Raw genomic sequence first — 15,416 nt, forward strand, 5'->3', positions numbered from 1 at the left:
GTAATCCAAACATAACTTAAAGAAAAGTACCCCTATGTTTTGCTTTGAATAATGCAGTCTGAATTTAGTTGTCTTTTGATGAACAAAATGCCTTGCTGGATGCCAGAAAATAAGAATTCTTAAGGAATCCTCTCCTGATTTCAATTTCTGAGAAATTTATGTTATGTGCCTAAAATATTGCAAATTTTCAAACATTTCAAGAGGAAGTATCTGTACACAGAGCCAACCCCTTCAGCTAGAGCTTGGGACATCCCAAGTAACTTGGGAAAGAAACTCCTCCCTCATTAGAAACTTCTCCTACATTACTCATATTTTTAATGCCACTTACTTCCCCTCAGAGCTATAACTATTTATGCTGCCGTCAGTGGATTCCCGACTTGGCTGTCGAACCATACGACTTCTCATCTCTGCCGCCATTCCTGTTTCTGTGCTTCTCTGTATTGTGCTCTTTAGCTTCTTGCTGCCACCCTCTGAAAGCAGAGAAAAAGAAGCGACAGTTAGAATGACAACTTAGAGCAAAGTGTTTCCTTGCAGTTTCCCCTCACTAACAGTGATCTGACTTAATCATTACTATTTAATATCATAAAAAGACTATTCTGATTGAAAAAGCAATCTCTCTTCCCCAGTTGCAAACTGGAAATAGCTTCTCTTTAAAAGAGCTGAAACCTGAAGATCTTCATTAGGGCAAACTGTTAGAAACTTGATATCTTTTTAATAACATTTGCACAGTTGGAATGTAGCCAGTTCTGATAGTGTTTGCTAACCACATACTCAGTAATGTGCTTCTAGACACCTTGTTATTTGTTTGGGTGATTGCAAAAGAAGTTACAACTCTCACAGAAAAAAAAAAGATGGAAAAAATCCTTCATGCATTCCACAGAAAAATGTTAAGTATTAAGATACTTAGTATCAAAAATATAATAACACGCTTTGACTTGGCAAAATCTTACTTTTCATCACAAAACATCTTCAAAGTAAACAGTGAACTTTATAGAACTTATGAGCTCAGTATTTCCTCAGCAGAAATAACTCTTGGAGAATATGTTTTGGAGATCAATTAATAGTTAAAGCTGGATGGGACCACATCTGGGTCATCTGGTCCAACATCCCTATTCAAGCAGGGTCTTCCTAGAGCACATGGCACAGGTTTGCATCCAGACAGTTCTTGAATATCTCCAGTAAGGGAGACTCCACAACCCTTCTGGGCAGTCACAATCTAGGCTTGCAACTTGAACATTAGAAAGTAATGTAAATCTTGGTGAATTTCCATTTGGAAAAGTTTCTATCACACATTCTTTAAAATGCAATTTGATTTCCACCTGGAAGGTTTCATATTTCCCTTGAGCAAGAGAGCTTCCAGTCCTTTACAGATCCTTTTCATATTATGGCTGATCTACAATGAATTCTGCTGTTTCATGGCAGAAATTATACTTCTATATGATGATTGTTGTTCTGAACAATCTTTAACTAAATTACTTTCACCAAAGTCTCCATGTGATGTAATAACGTGCGTTGTCTTCAAACTCAGTATCCTGTTCTTTTTCATTTAGTTCAAAATGGGTACTCAAAATTCAATGAGTAGCATTACTTTCTCTCAGAAAGTAGTAAATTTGACAAAGTTTCATGTAAGAACATGCAAAAACATTCTTCTGCATTTGCCTCTTCATTTTGGTGCTCCTTCACTTGCTCTTTGCAAAGTCTGTACTTCCTTTTCATCATCTGCTCAGGGCAATATCTGAAAAAGCAAATATTTCTTCCATCTCCATCTGCTGTGGAGACTGAATTGCTCTTAAAGGTTTTTTCAGCTCCCTCTTTAACTGGGACATTGTTGATGTTTAAAACTGACAGATCGTGACCTTTCGTCACATAAAATTCAAGTCTTTGGTAGTGCCCACGTGGTCTGCCCATTGCTCGGGGTGTTTAAACACGCTGTCAAGAAGAGCTGGCCCTTGCTCTTTTGGTCTGCAGAGCTCGTGGAGGGCAAGGAGAAATCACACCATACAGCTACCAGAGTAACCTCTTTGGAGCTAGCAGAGAAATAGAAAACATGGCCACAGTGAAAAGGAAAGAGTTTGTATATTGGGCTCAGAGGGGACATGATCACAGTGAAAGAGGCTGTGGTTTCACTCTCAAGCTTTCTGGATGAGGGTTGTTTATCTATGACCACCCAGAAACAGAGAAACAAATGCCTCTGAGTGGAAGAGATCAGCTACTTCCACAGATCCTTTACTCCCTTCTGAGGCCAACAGCTCTGAGGTTTTCCTGTGGACCACCACAACTCATCCAAATTCCCAGTCCTTGGTTATTCAGTGCTGCTAAACAGGATGGAGAGTAGGGTAGGCAAGGTACACCAGGCAGACCAGGTTCCACTCTTACACAGTGCTGGTGTGGAAGGTATTTGCTGGAGCTTCAATGACTCCATATGTAGAAAACCAAATGCTAAGTTTTGTCCTGAACTTTCTCTTTAAAAACAGAGAGTGTGTTCAGCATACCAACACTGAAAGGTAGGCTGAGCATCAAAAATTAATCAAAAGGCAGCCTAGAAAGTATAAGCCATACACAGCATTGTACTCCAAAACAGGATTCACACTTTCTGTAAACATGCATTTACCCACCAATACTATTTTTTCTCTCTCTCTGTCTTGCCAAGACCTGTCTGAAAGTGTCTCTGTTTCCATTTGCTCCTAGAAAGTGTGTGAGATTATGTGGTTTACCCCTGTCTTCTTTTCTGGAGCCAGCCAGATCAGGCAGCATAACCAGAAGGATTTAATGTGGTAGAACCTGAAATGTATTCAGCTGAATAAGGTTGCTTGTGAGTATTCAGGGCTCAGGAAAGGGAAATTATGAGATTCTAGAGTTAGCTACAAGACCAGCATGGCACAAATTGTTAAAGAGATGTTGTTATGGACCCCCTAGAAAACATGGTGGGTACTGAAACTTAGGGATTAGAGCAAGGCTGTTGGGACAACATAATGAACATCGTCATAAAAATAATCACTATGAAAAATATCCATTGGCTAGATCACAAAAACAAATATTTTAGCTTTGAGCCACAGTAGAGATTGAAAATAGCAAATGGAATTTTTTTTTTTAAGACTAATATTACATTGTCATGGATAACATCAATACTGCTGCTTGAACACATTTTGCTCCACAGATTTTAAATGCACAGACCATGCAGTAGGAATCCTTGCGCATGGCCATAAGCAAGTTCAAAATCTTGTCTCACTGTGCTGCAAATAACAGATTGTCTTTTTCCAAATGCTTTTCACGCCACTGCTCTCTGTCTTACAGCGCTGGTTCCACTTCTTTTTCTTTTCTCATCAACATTTTTTCTCAGGTTGAAGATTAAAATGCATCCTATTGTCTCCTCTGTGTACTGCCTATAGGGAAAGGTGCCTTAATGAGCATTGCCCAGAATCATATATGAGTGCAACTAGTTGGTTACCACCAAAAAAAAAGAAACAATTTCACACACATGCAGCACCTGGGTATGTGGTGTGGAAAATTCCTGATAATTTCAAAAGAACACACCAGAGAACAAAGCATATACCACTACTAAATCCACAATGAAAGGGATCATAAGAAGAGTGATAATACTCAGTGTCATTGCATGACTCAAGGGCAAATTATTCATGGTATCAAGTATGCTTATGCATCCAAAGAAAGCCTAAAAGCTTTGAGCCAGCTATGACTGACACCTGTCAGGACTGTGACCGTATGGTTGGTTTGCACAATGACTATGTGAGACACCAACAAGGTTATGCCAACTGCAATAGTTAGGGTCAACTTCAATTCAAAGAACTATAAAAAGAAAAGCCAAGGGGAACATTTTCTTCTGGTTCTTTCTGATGTGTTAATGATTTTTACAACCTGAAATGCTTGGAGACCTGCTGAGTTACAAGTTCTGTAGCATCCCTATCATTTTGCATGTAGCGCTTTTAAAAAACAATAAAATATATTTACAAATATATTTACATATATCTGACAAAGTACCCCTTAGTTTATAATCCCAAATCAGAGGGAAAAATAAAAGCAGAAATGGTTCAAAGAGCATTTGTTTTTTGTATATGTGTACATCTTTCGTATGAACTCAGCAGCATATTGATCTCTAAGGCTGAAACTACATAGTGACTATGGACAGAGATAAATAGTAAAAAATATAACATTTAAATACAAATGTTTCTAGACTTTATACTCTGCAATACTCCTCTGTATTTTCCATTCTGTGTATTGTGCTATCCTCTTCTGAACATAATGCTGTTTATAAAAAGATGTGGAATATTGCAGTAATGGTCTTTTAAATGTTTCTTCCAAATATCACATAACATATCAAAGAAAGGAAAATGCTGTTTATATTCTTTAGTGTTAGATTCTGAGGTTTAAAATCCAAATATAAACTATCATGTACTTCTTCCCATTTCTATTTATTAAAACAAATCCACAAACAACATTTATATTAATATAAATAACAAAACCTTCTAGAAAGAATATTCACCTTTTCAGCTGGGATAATTTATTGAGAAGAAATTTTATCAGAATTTTGGAAAAAAACTATCATCTCACAGCTATATTTATAAGTTTACATACTCATCTGGTAAACCACTTTCATTCCCAATAAATATTTTCAGAAAATAACAAAAATTGATAATGCAATTAGTCCATTAATACACACAATACTTTTTTCTGACATACATAGAGCAAAGGAACAAAAATCACCAATCTTAACAAAAGAAGACTTCAGTGAAGTGCTATTAATGGTTGTATTAATGATTTGATGGCATTTTAGCCAGCATACTGCAGAATCTCAGCTTTTGAATGTATTTTTCACTGAAAACTTGCAGACTCAGACTCTTAACAGTTTTAGATTTCAAAGGACAGCAATTTTACTTATCCAACAGCTCCTAGTGACTTGCATGAAGCTGAAGTAGCACTTTGAGAACAAATGACAGGAATATGTCCATGCTCAAAACAAAAGTAAACAAGAAGTGGAAAATCAGACCATTGTTTACTACCTGACAATGGCCTCAAAACTTTGAGCAACTCCTTTTACAAATCATATCCCCTGTAGAAAAGATGGTCTTAGACACATTTCATTAAAAAAAACCAAAACAAACCCACAAAAAAACCCCTTAAACGTAAAAACAAGCATGTGTTTTTTTATGTTTATCCTGATACTTGTGATTTTTTCATGTCAGGGAAGAAAACCTGTGTCTAACTAGGACACATGTATTTTAAGGAAAAACAAGGGTTATCTGGTCAGAAAAAGATCAGTTATGGCTTCTGAAATTACTTAAAAAGATTAATAGTTTTGTTCACATACTTGCAATGAAGAGAAAAGAGCCACTGTGTCAGCCAAAATGAGGCAATCAAAGATGATATATAGCAATGAGTTTTTACTGCTGGGATTGTGCTAAGCGTGCTTTATAAACATACAGATATTAAAGCATATTAATGATCTTGTTCACACATACACAAAGAACTATATAAAAGCAGAACATGTCAGTGAAACTGAAAATAGGTCTACATGCCATGTTCTTTAACTCTTAACGCCTCTATCAGTGATGTTCAATTAGTAAACCAACAGTCATGTTTCCAGAAAATTATTTACTACATAAACAGTTTATAAAATATCAAGCACTCACTTTCTCATATACTCTTTTGCTTTTTTTTTGTGAGACTGGAGGAGAACATGAGGCAGAAGAAAATAAGGAGCTCAGAAGAGCTGTTTGCTCTTCAACAGTAACATTTTTCCATAAAAACACAGCCCTATAAGAATTGTTTATTACCAGTCAACCCAAACAACATTTGTCCAATGAAAGGGTGCTGGGATACAGTTTGCAGTTCATACAGGAGGGGAAAACAAAATGCAATGCAGAAAAAAAATTGAGAAGATCCTTCAGATAAACTAAACCAGCATTTCATTTCATTAGAAATTTATACATATTTAAGTAACTTGATGACTTTTTTGGATACAGGCAGTCATAACAATTTTAGTCAATTTGAGACTGTTTTTAAGTAAGTCTTCACAATTACAAATACTTCGGTATTTATTATTAAAAACATAGAATGACAGTATGACTACTAAAAGACAATATTTTACAAGATGATATCACCAAGGAGACAATTTATAAGACATCACTGATAAAAACTCACTACCGCTGTGCATCTTCACAAAGTTTCCTGAGACCTATGTACTCTACAAAATGGCAATCCAAAGTCTAATTATTTTAATAATCTCTGAAAAAACCTGTAAATTGAACTGTAAATTTAAACACTCTCAAAACCACTGGTGCCAAAGTATCTTCTAGTAAAAAGATGTTACATGCCTTTCTGTACAGTTGAAAAATTTCTGAATAATAGCTCAACCCTAATTTAATGGCACAGTACACTAATCAGGAGGCACTACAGCTTCAGAAACAGTCCCTTCCTTTTTGTCACAATTACCAATCTGTGAATTGATCTGAAAATGCTCTATCTTTTCTGTAGTTTGATGTGCTCTGACTGTAACTTTCAAGCCCTTGAAGTTTCATTTTAGCACTACCAGCACGTCCCAGGCGGATATCACATTTCCCTTTAAAAATGTTACTAACCTGCCTTTAAGAGATCATTTCTAATGTATCAGATCAAAGTATCACACCGACTCAGGTTTTTCTTAGTGACTGTAGCATTGCAAAGTTATAACCACAGACTATCGTACATTGCGAAAAATCAGACTCACGAGTAGGCTCATCACAATAACACGCAGAAATTCCAGACTTACCTTTAGTTTAAGCAAAATTAAACATTAGCTATGATATAATCCTTAACAAGCAGCCAGCAACTAAAGCAGCTTCACCTTTGTTTAAATAACCTGTGCTGTTTCTGGGTAGAATAAATCTTTGGGGTCCTGGCGTTGCCTCTCCCTCCTTATCCTGTAACCACTTGGCACCGCAGCACAGCGAGGAATGATCAAGTTGCTTCACTCACAAGTTCCTTTTACAACTGTGATTACATTATAAGGCCTTGCAGTGAAAAAAAGTACTGAACTACCTACTAGCTAGCACTTCATAATTTATTGCCAAAAGGTTAAAAAATTCAGTCAGCAGTGTGTGCAAGCAGAGAAGAGTTCAAAATATTCTTGGCAACTTTGGTAGATGCATTTTTTTTAAGCTGCTGTTTGGAACTTGATGAGGAGAGTAAGATAAACACAGAAACACATTTCTCTGTCCTGATGATTTTGACTCATTTTGCATGAATTTTGGTACAAACACACCTGAAACATTGTAAACCTGAGAAAGCATCAAATTAGCATTAGCTACTAAATTACAGTTATGTTACAGAAAAGTCTAAATGATGTTACTGTCCTAGAGGGACTCGAGCACAACAGAGTTAAAGTTTCACTGTCTCTGAAATGCCCATGTGCATTTTGAGAACAGAATTTCATTTTTTAATTACCCCTTTCATCTTCGAACTTCCTTTTGAGGAAACAAACTTTGCCATATGTGTTTCCATGTCAAGTGTTTTAGTTTTTCTAATACTCTCTTCTGAATATGTATTATGCTTTCCTTTTGCATTATTTAAGAATCAATTAATTTAACACACCTTTATCAACTTGGCATTCAAAATTGTAGGGACCAATGTGCAGGACCAGTGTGCTTTCTCTCACTTGCTCTCACAAAGAAAGGTGGTACCCAACCTAATGTACATAGTGAATTTTGATATCAGGGTGATAAAAGACAGAAAAGAGAAAGGAAATGACTTGGCATTTGTCAAGTAAAAATAAAAGAACTATTTCAAACAGAATTATAACAGGGAAAAAAAATGTACACAATAAATTTCTGTCTAGTAGATGTTCAAGTTATGGTAAAATTCTGATTATTTAAAGTGATTAAGGAGAAAAATGCCACAAATTATGTTGTTCATTACAGCTAATAAACAGATAACAGGATTTATGATTGCAAATATTGTAGAGGTGACAAACTCAAAATCCTCTGCAGTAGTGACACAGTATATCTTATGCTGCTCCTATGCTGAGATGTCCACCTATTTTCATTGCTTAGGCATAGATTTCCTATTTAGTGCAATGGTTGAAGTAGTCTGTATCTTCTTGATATATTTAGAAATGATGCTCAGAAAACCACAGAGAGGATTGCTTATCACCTTTTTCAAAAATACATAGCTGTATGGTATTCAATTCTCTCATAGTGCATGTTACCCTAAAAAAGCAGAATACAATTAAATAGAAAGATTTGTCTTCCAAAGATAAGTACAATGCCATGGTAGGAATGAGAAGCTGATTTTGGTAGTTGCTAATGGATGCATGTCACCCTGCAAGACGTGCCTTCAGCATGTGCATGGCAAAGGCTTCAGGACCAGTCTGCCATGTTGACCAGTTTTACACAAAGTGCTGCACTCGTGCCAAGTGTACAGAAGTTCCCTCCCACTCAGGTTCTTGCTCAGGGAAACTCAAAAGAAGTTTAAAACTGAAATAAAAAAAAACTAAATCCCCAACTTCAGTAACAGCCTTTCCTCCTTTACATTCCTCCTAGTTCCAGGAAAAATCATTCCTTATATTTCTTACTTTTATGATCAAACCCCTTTTACAGGACTAAAACTGTTTGACTTTCTCTTCTGGATCTGTAACAGAAAGGCTGACCAAAAACTTGCCTTGTTTCTTCACCACTACATCCAGAAATATTAGTCTCATGCTCTCTACAAAGTGAATTTTTCTGGGCAGCCTCCAAAGTACCACACCTCAAACAAACTTTCCTTTAAACTTTCTACAAATTTAAACAAAATTTTACACTTTCTTTTTGCAACCTTGTTTGCACTGCTGCCCCTTGTATCACCATCAGTGATCCCACTGAAGTTTCAGCTGCAGTAAAATACAGCCATGTTCTTCTTCAGCCAAAGTACTGTGCTAAGGTTTACTTTGCTTTTGAATTTCTCTTAACATGTGACTACGTAAAGTCCCAAGCCAGCTACGTTGTGATGACATAAAGACATACCTCTCACTTTTGAGGTCAGCCTGCCAGAAGGGAAGCTAAAAACTCAGGAGAGGCTCCTTCTTTTGGTCAGCTAGAATTCAAGTCCAGCTAATGGTGGTCCTGGGGCAAAATTTATCTTTTGAATCAGCTTTTTATTCACAGTAGTAGTTCAAACAGGTAAGTAGTGACAGTCACTGAATGTTTCTGTTTTAAAACAGCTGTTTGTGGCATTACATTCGGAATGATTTGCATTAGTTACATCAATCAGTACGTAAAAACACCTACAGACTTGGGCAGCGGATCTCTGCTAGATAAACACTGCATAACTGTAACATATAATTGTTCCCTTTGTGTTTATATTATCAAAAGTGGACAACTGCACACGAAGACTTAGTTTAGAGACAGATGGTTCAGCCAAACTTCTCAAATGAATGCTCCAGCACAACTCTGCTAGGAAATGCTAAGGTTTGCATCCAGTATTGCTGGCTTATGTCCATTATCAAATATGCACTGAGGAAAACAGTACTGCCAAGATGTAAAAGTTCAACTGTGCCACAGAGAGACACCAGCACAAAAAAACTGTCACAGCATCACTATTACTTTAATGTCTGGGCAAGGTAGGGAGCAATGTGAGACAGTAGGATTTTCTGTAACACCTTGCATTTTGACATCAAAAATTATTCCAGGCTATTTTTGCAGGTCCCTATGGCCACTTATTCTCATCTCTGGGTTACAAACCTTGCTTAACAAGGAAGCACTTGCCTTTCTCAAAGGGAAAGCAGATGAAACAACAGTCAACAGACACGAGGCAAAAAGCACACCAATATGGGAAGAGTTGTTCTGTGTTTTCCCTGGTAAATTACACTAAATTTTTATTACAAAGCAATATTTTTTTATTGTGACTGTTAGTTTGTTTTATAATAGATTTATCATACAATTAATCTGTTACAAACATGATAAAAAGCTAAGAAAAATATAAGCACAAGGGAGAATTAGTCATTTTTTATAAATTAATATTGAGAGCATTTGAATTACAGCCAACAAATATAAGTAGACAGCGAGTGTTTACAAAATTTTAAAGCCCCTTCAAGCGGGGAGAAAACAGGGAAAAAAATACTAAATGGTGCTAATACAGCCTGTGTCTACAGAAAAAACTGACTCCCTCCCAAACTTCTAGTTATTTCTGAAGTGAAAACACTTAAAAACTGCTATTCCAACTAAACCACAAGGTTACCTGAAATACAGTTTTTAATGCAACAGTGCATGCATATTAATAAGTTTAAGGAACAAATGCACTTGTCTTGAACTAATACAATATTCACAAACATTTTTCCATATATGCTAGTAACAAAAAATACAGTATAATATGAAGTTAATTTCACTGCTTCTGAACTATTTAATAAGCCATTTTCCTCTCCATAAATTATTCAAAACCAGAGGCTAAGATTGAGCATTAAATTTTCTTGCTGTATTAATATAGAGGGTACTGACAAACCTCCTATAGATGAAGAAATGACACTCATTTAAAATAATCTGGAAAATGAAAATTACATATCAACATCAGCACAAAAGAAATTGAGAAAGGGCAGCAGAAAATTGCACATCATAATAACAAACATGAAAATCTGCAATAGTCAATCAGCCAGTCTGAACCACAGATTTCAAATTCCAAATTTACTTGCAGATGGCATACAAAAAGATGGCTCGTGAGAGTACATGGCACAATATTAAAATATAATAAACAAACCTTATTTTCATGTTCCTGGACTTACTTTTGGTTAAACACAAACATGCCTTTTACAGTAATTTTAGTCTCTGTAACTCATACCAAGTAGTACTACATCTTTCCAGGGATTTCAATATATATTAGCTCATGGATGAAGATCATAAAATACAAAAGTAAAACAAACTTGCCTTTTATAGCAGCGTTACACCATGGTGCTTGAATATTGCAGAGCTAATGTTTTGAAGGTCAGGTTCTTTGGAACAGATGCACTAATCTCTCATTATCTCTATATTACACAAATTATTTCAGATAGTATTTTTTCTTGGAACTGACAGATAAAGCTCTATTTGCTGCTCAGGATTATTGTGATCATTAATGAGAGCGCTTCTTTTCTTTGTGCAGTCGAAGTGTGAGAGGGTAGTTGTTATTGAGTACTGGTTGCTATAAAAACAGCAATGTCCAGTTAAATAGTAGACAAAAATAAGACACATAAATTCTATGCAGGTAAGATGTTGTCATATAAGGATTAAACACAATATATGCACAGAAAAAAAGATTTCTATGTACACTATAAATCAAAATCACAAGAGGTAACATTTAAACACAGTCTTGCTCTATTACTAGGAAATACTCTTTAAGGAAACATTAAGGAAACAGTTTTGTTATTATAGCCTCTATAATAGATCAGATTTTAAAACTCTGTGACTACAACAACATCTAACATGACAGAAGTTTGGAGAGAAAACAACAAACAATAAAATGTGCATAAACCCTGGCTTATTTATATAAAGCTGGTATTACTGACCTCCAGAATTTGTAAGGACTGGAAGGATGTAATAAAACTAGTTAATTGGCAAGCAACTTCTAATAAAATCACAATGAAAGATGGCATCAAGAGCATACGAATATCACAAAAGAGAAAGTTTGAGAAGTTTCTTGATAAATTAAATGATATAGCTACTGCCAGAATAAGAAACAGTATAGAATGACTTTGATTAAGCTTAAGTAACATACATAGATAGTATAATAACGATTTCATAGTCTTTAAATCATAATAATTATATGTTATTAAATACACCATCTTTAGACTATGAAAAAAACCCAAACTAATATGTCAGATAATACAAGGAGGATATTTTTGAAAAGATGTCTGCAATCACAAGTTTTACCCTATTAGTGATGCAGCACTGAATATAGATAATGAAGACAATCTCACTTTCTATTGAAGTGAGCTTTAATGTGCATTTCAGTGGCAACAGGAGCCAATGTCACTGAAAGATTACTCAAATCTAAAAATTATTTTACTTAATAATTCTTTCATACAATGTGCCTGATTGCATACTGTTTTCAGAAGAATATACATATTCATAGTATCTTCCATTTTCCTCAGCTTTTAATATATGTATTTAATTTTTAACAAAAAGAACATATTATAGAGGAAAATTGAAAGCATTTCTCTCAAGTCAAGAACTTCCAATATATAGTCAGAAAAGTTCTTAGAATATTTTATGTTTTCTTCCATTGAAATATTTAAGTAAAATCAATCTTTCTACCCTTGATTGGACACTCTTGTCCAGTGGTGGTCTTTCTCTGAAGACTGCATTATGTGTATGCCACACTGGGAAAGGGGAAGACACACAGTGAAGACCAAAACTTTTTCAAAGGCCTTCTCTGTACATTTTTCTATCATCCTCAAAGCAACTTTGGGATACACAGGCTCATTAACTGTATCAAACTAAATATAAAAGCATGGGTAATTTAAAACAAAGTGCATGGTGCTAGTGAATATTTTCTTTTCCCCTATATCTTGAAGAAGTGGGAGGTTTTTTTAATGTGTTATATATTCACAAAAGCATGCAGAATTTTCATCAAGGTCCAACTTCATCATGTGTAGATTTTCATGGGACTATTCCCTGTGAAGCACACACAGGACAGGACCTCACCATCACCTGGACACTTGATGAATCATATTTAAATAAACTTGCAATATGTTTCTAATGTGACATTATTTGTTTCAACAGTGAGGAAAATTATACACTTCAGAAACCAAAGTCAACTTTCCCATAAATTCCTCTTCTGGCACAGTTGCCTGAAAATTTGAAATTTATTACAATTACCTTGCTACTAGGATATGATTTATATAAAACAGTTTTATGTTTTTAATACAACTCTCAATCCATGAGTTGATATTATGTTCTGTTCTATTTATCCCAAGAACACAATAATAAATAAAGAACCAATCCAGAATCGAGGTGACATTCTGGTCTGCTTTTCTTCAGAATTACAAAGGAAAGAGAATATCTTGCACACACTTAAGTGATCTCTTGTCAGCAAGGCAGGTAACCACAGTATTTTCAGGTATTTTGTAAAGATAACTTATGACAGTGAGAAGCTATTATTTTATAGAAAAACTAGCAATCTGAATGAAAAGATCTTGTAACAGAGAGTTCAGCACTGTGCCATCAAGTAAGATAACAAATGTCACCATGCTATGTTCTGAAGTACAAAACATGAGCTCAAAGAACGGTCAAAGGGATGTGAGTATAAACATACACATTTGAAAGGCGACCCAGTGATGGATGAATCTTTTTTAATTTAGTTAATGAGTTGTTCACATATCTTATGCATTTCTTCACAGTTCAACTAAGTTTACAGCTTAAAAGATTTTAGGGATCTTCTTACAGTCAAGTCCTGAGTCAGTTTGTGGTCAACATACCTTTTATACTAATATCACTAAAATACATCAACTAGTCAGGTACCATCACTTGCTTATTTAGCTAATCATACACTGCAGGGAATAATCTATTGTATTGACCTTTAAAGCAAGTAACCTTTAAAAAGTAATTAATTAAATCCCTGAAATAGAAACATTCTTGCTAGGAGGACACAAGAAATGAAGACATTAAATGAGAGAATAAATGCATCCACAAACTACATGATCTTCCAGCAGCACAGAGCTGAGTCCTAATTTTACATGTTTTAGGCAGTCAAACAATGTATTGCTTTAAGGCACAGATTCCGATTTCAAGAAAGTTAACACTGTCCCAGTTTATATTGTAAACATTATTAAACATTTTTAGTGAGTGATGTTTAGACATGCTTTAAAGTACAGAAATTTAAGGTCCCATGGACTCTTTCCTTAAAACAATGCCCCACATAAAGATTACACACATGTATTTACACACATACATGCCCACTACATTACCAAGATTACTGTTTCTCTTACTATATGCTCCTAGGTACACAAACAGTCACAAGTACTTTTTAATCTGGCAATTACAGTAGGAAGTTTTTTAGGAAGTCTTGGTTCTTTTGCAGACTGTGACATTTTCAGTAGGTCACTTCCAGTCCTGGAGTTTGCTTCTCAATAAAATGGGACAATGACGCTTACCATTCCTTTGTAAAATGCTTTTAAGGTCTACGGTGCCAACAATGCAAAGAACAAAGAACCCTCGCTGCTATTAAGGAGGTCTGACATGAATTATAAAAGTCAGAACATAAATTAAGAGCACATTAAATAAATTGCACTACAGAGCAAAGTTCAACAGTATATGTTTGCAGAGTAGCCATTGCAGTTCTTGCTCCAGTTGGGATTGCAAAATGATTGTTATATTGCTACTACAACTCTAATAAGACAGAAAACTTTGGACAACAAACAGAAAAAAAATATCTGCACAGGGTCATTCATTTATTCTATAAAAGTCTTCTTGGGTTACCAAATCCTTAAGCCTTGAAATAAATGGAATTTTTCAGCACCAAGCTCTCAAAAGGAATTGATTTCTTAAAAATAAGGATATCCTACCAACAAGGAGAACTTTTTATGCATAAAGAGAAACTACCTGCATACGTAACGTTGGCTAACATGCCTGCTGGAAGGTCTTTAAGTGAAAGAGAAACATGAAAATGTGAAGTATCAAGGTTCACTTCTTAATTTTGCAGCTTCATTTCATTCACAGTCCTTTTACAAAGCACTGATGATCCTACTTCTCTACAGCACATGGTTTCTGCCAATATTTTAGTCATAGGCACCACATGAACATCGATAAATAGTAAAAGATGGGAATAAACTCAAGAAATGGCATATCTGTCATCCTAAACTGACATCACAAAATCACAGAATCATGGAGTAGATGGGGTTGGACTAGGTGATCTCCAGGGTCACCTAGAACAGGTTACACAGGAACACATCCAGGTGAGTTTTGAATGTCGCCAGAGAGGGATATTCCACAACCTCCCTGGGCAGCCTGTTCCAGTGCTGTGACACCCTCAATGTAAAGTTCTTCCTCATGTTGAGGTGGAACTCCTTATGTCTTAGTTTATAGCCATTACTCCTTGTCCTGTCACTGGGCACCACTGAAAAGAGTCAGTGGTGCCATCAAGAGGATGGCACCCGCCTCTGAGATATTTATATTTATTGAAAAGACCCCCTCTCAGTTTTCTCTTCTCTACCATAATTCCTTTTGGGATCTATCACTGATCCAACTGGACATTTGATTTGCGTCACTGTTTCTCTTCCTCACTTTTTAACTCAACTAAAATTCATGTTGTCCACATATTTTTTGCTCTTTCAGCAATAAACTATTTGCAATTATAAGCAAAAAGTAATATTTAAACAATACTAAAAACCCCCATAGCATTAACAAAAGCATTAATACACAAAAGTTATCTTCCCCTGAGTAAAACTAAGATAGCATATTTTTACTGCTCATTATACCCTCATC

At 35.5% G+C, this 15,416-nt stretch overlaps 1 protein-coding gene across 15 annotated transcripts in view; it reads right to left on the reverse strand.

Annotated features, from left to right (window-relative positions):
- Positions 1-15,416, reverse strand: part of RIMS1 (regulating synaptic membrane exocytosis 1) — a 197,313-nt gene that overhangs the window by 10,830 nt on the left and 171,067 nt on the right. For all 15 annotated transcript variants that reach the window (XM_029962695.1, XM_018078203.1, XM_018078216.1 and 12 more), the window contains one exon: positions 329-470. In XM_029962695.1, coding sequence (XP_029818555.1) covers positions 329-470 — 142 coding nt within the window. The remainder of the gene's footprint in view (positions 1-328; positions 471-15,416) is intronic.

The sequence above is a fragment of the Manacus vitellinus genome, unplaced genomic scaffold (assembly GCF_001715985.3).
Source record: "Manacus vitellinus isolate BGI_N305 unplaced genomic scaffold, ASM171598v3 scaffold_4_pilon, whole genome shotgun sequence".
NCBI classification, from domain to species: domain Eukaryota; kingdom Metazoa; phylum Chordata; class Aves; order Passeriformes; family Pipridae; genus Manacus; species Manacus vitellinus.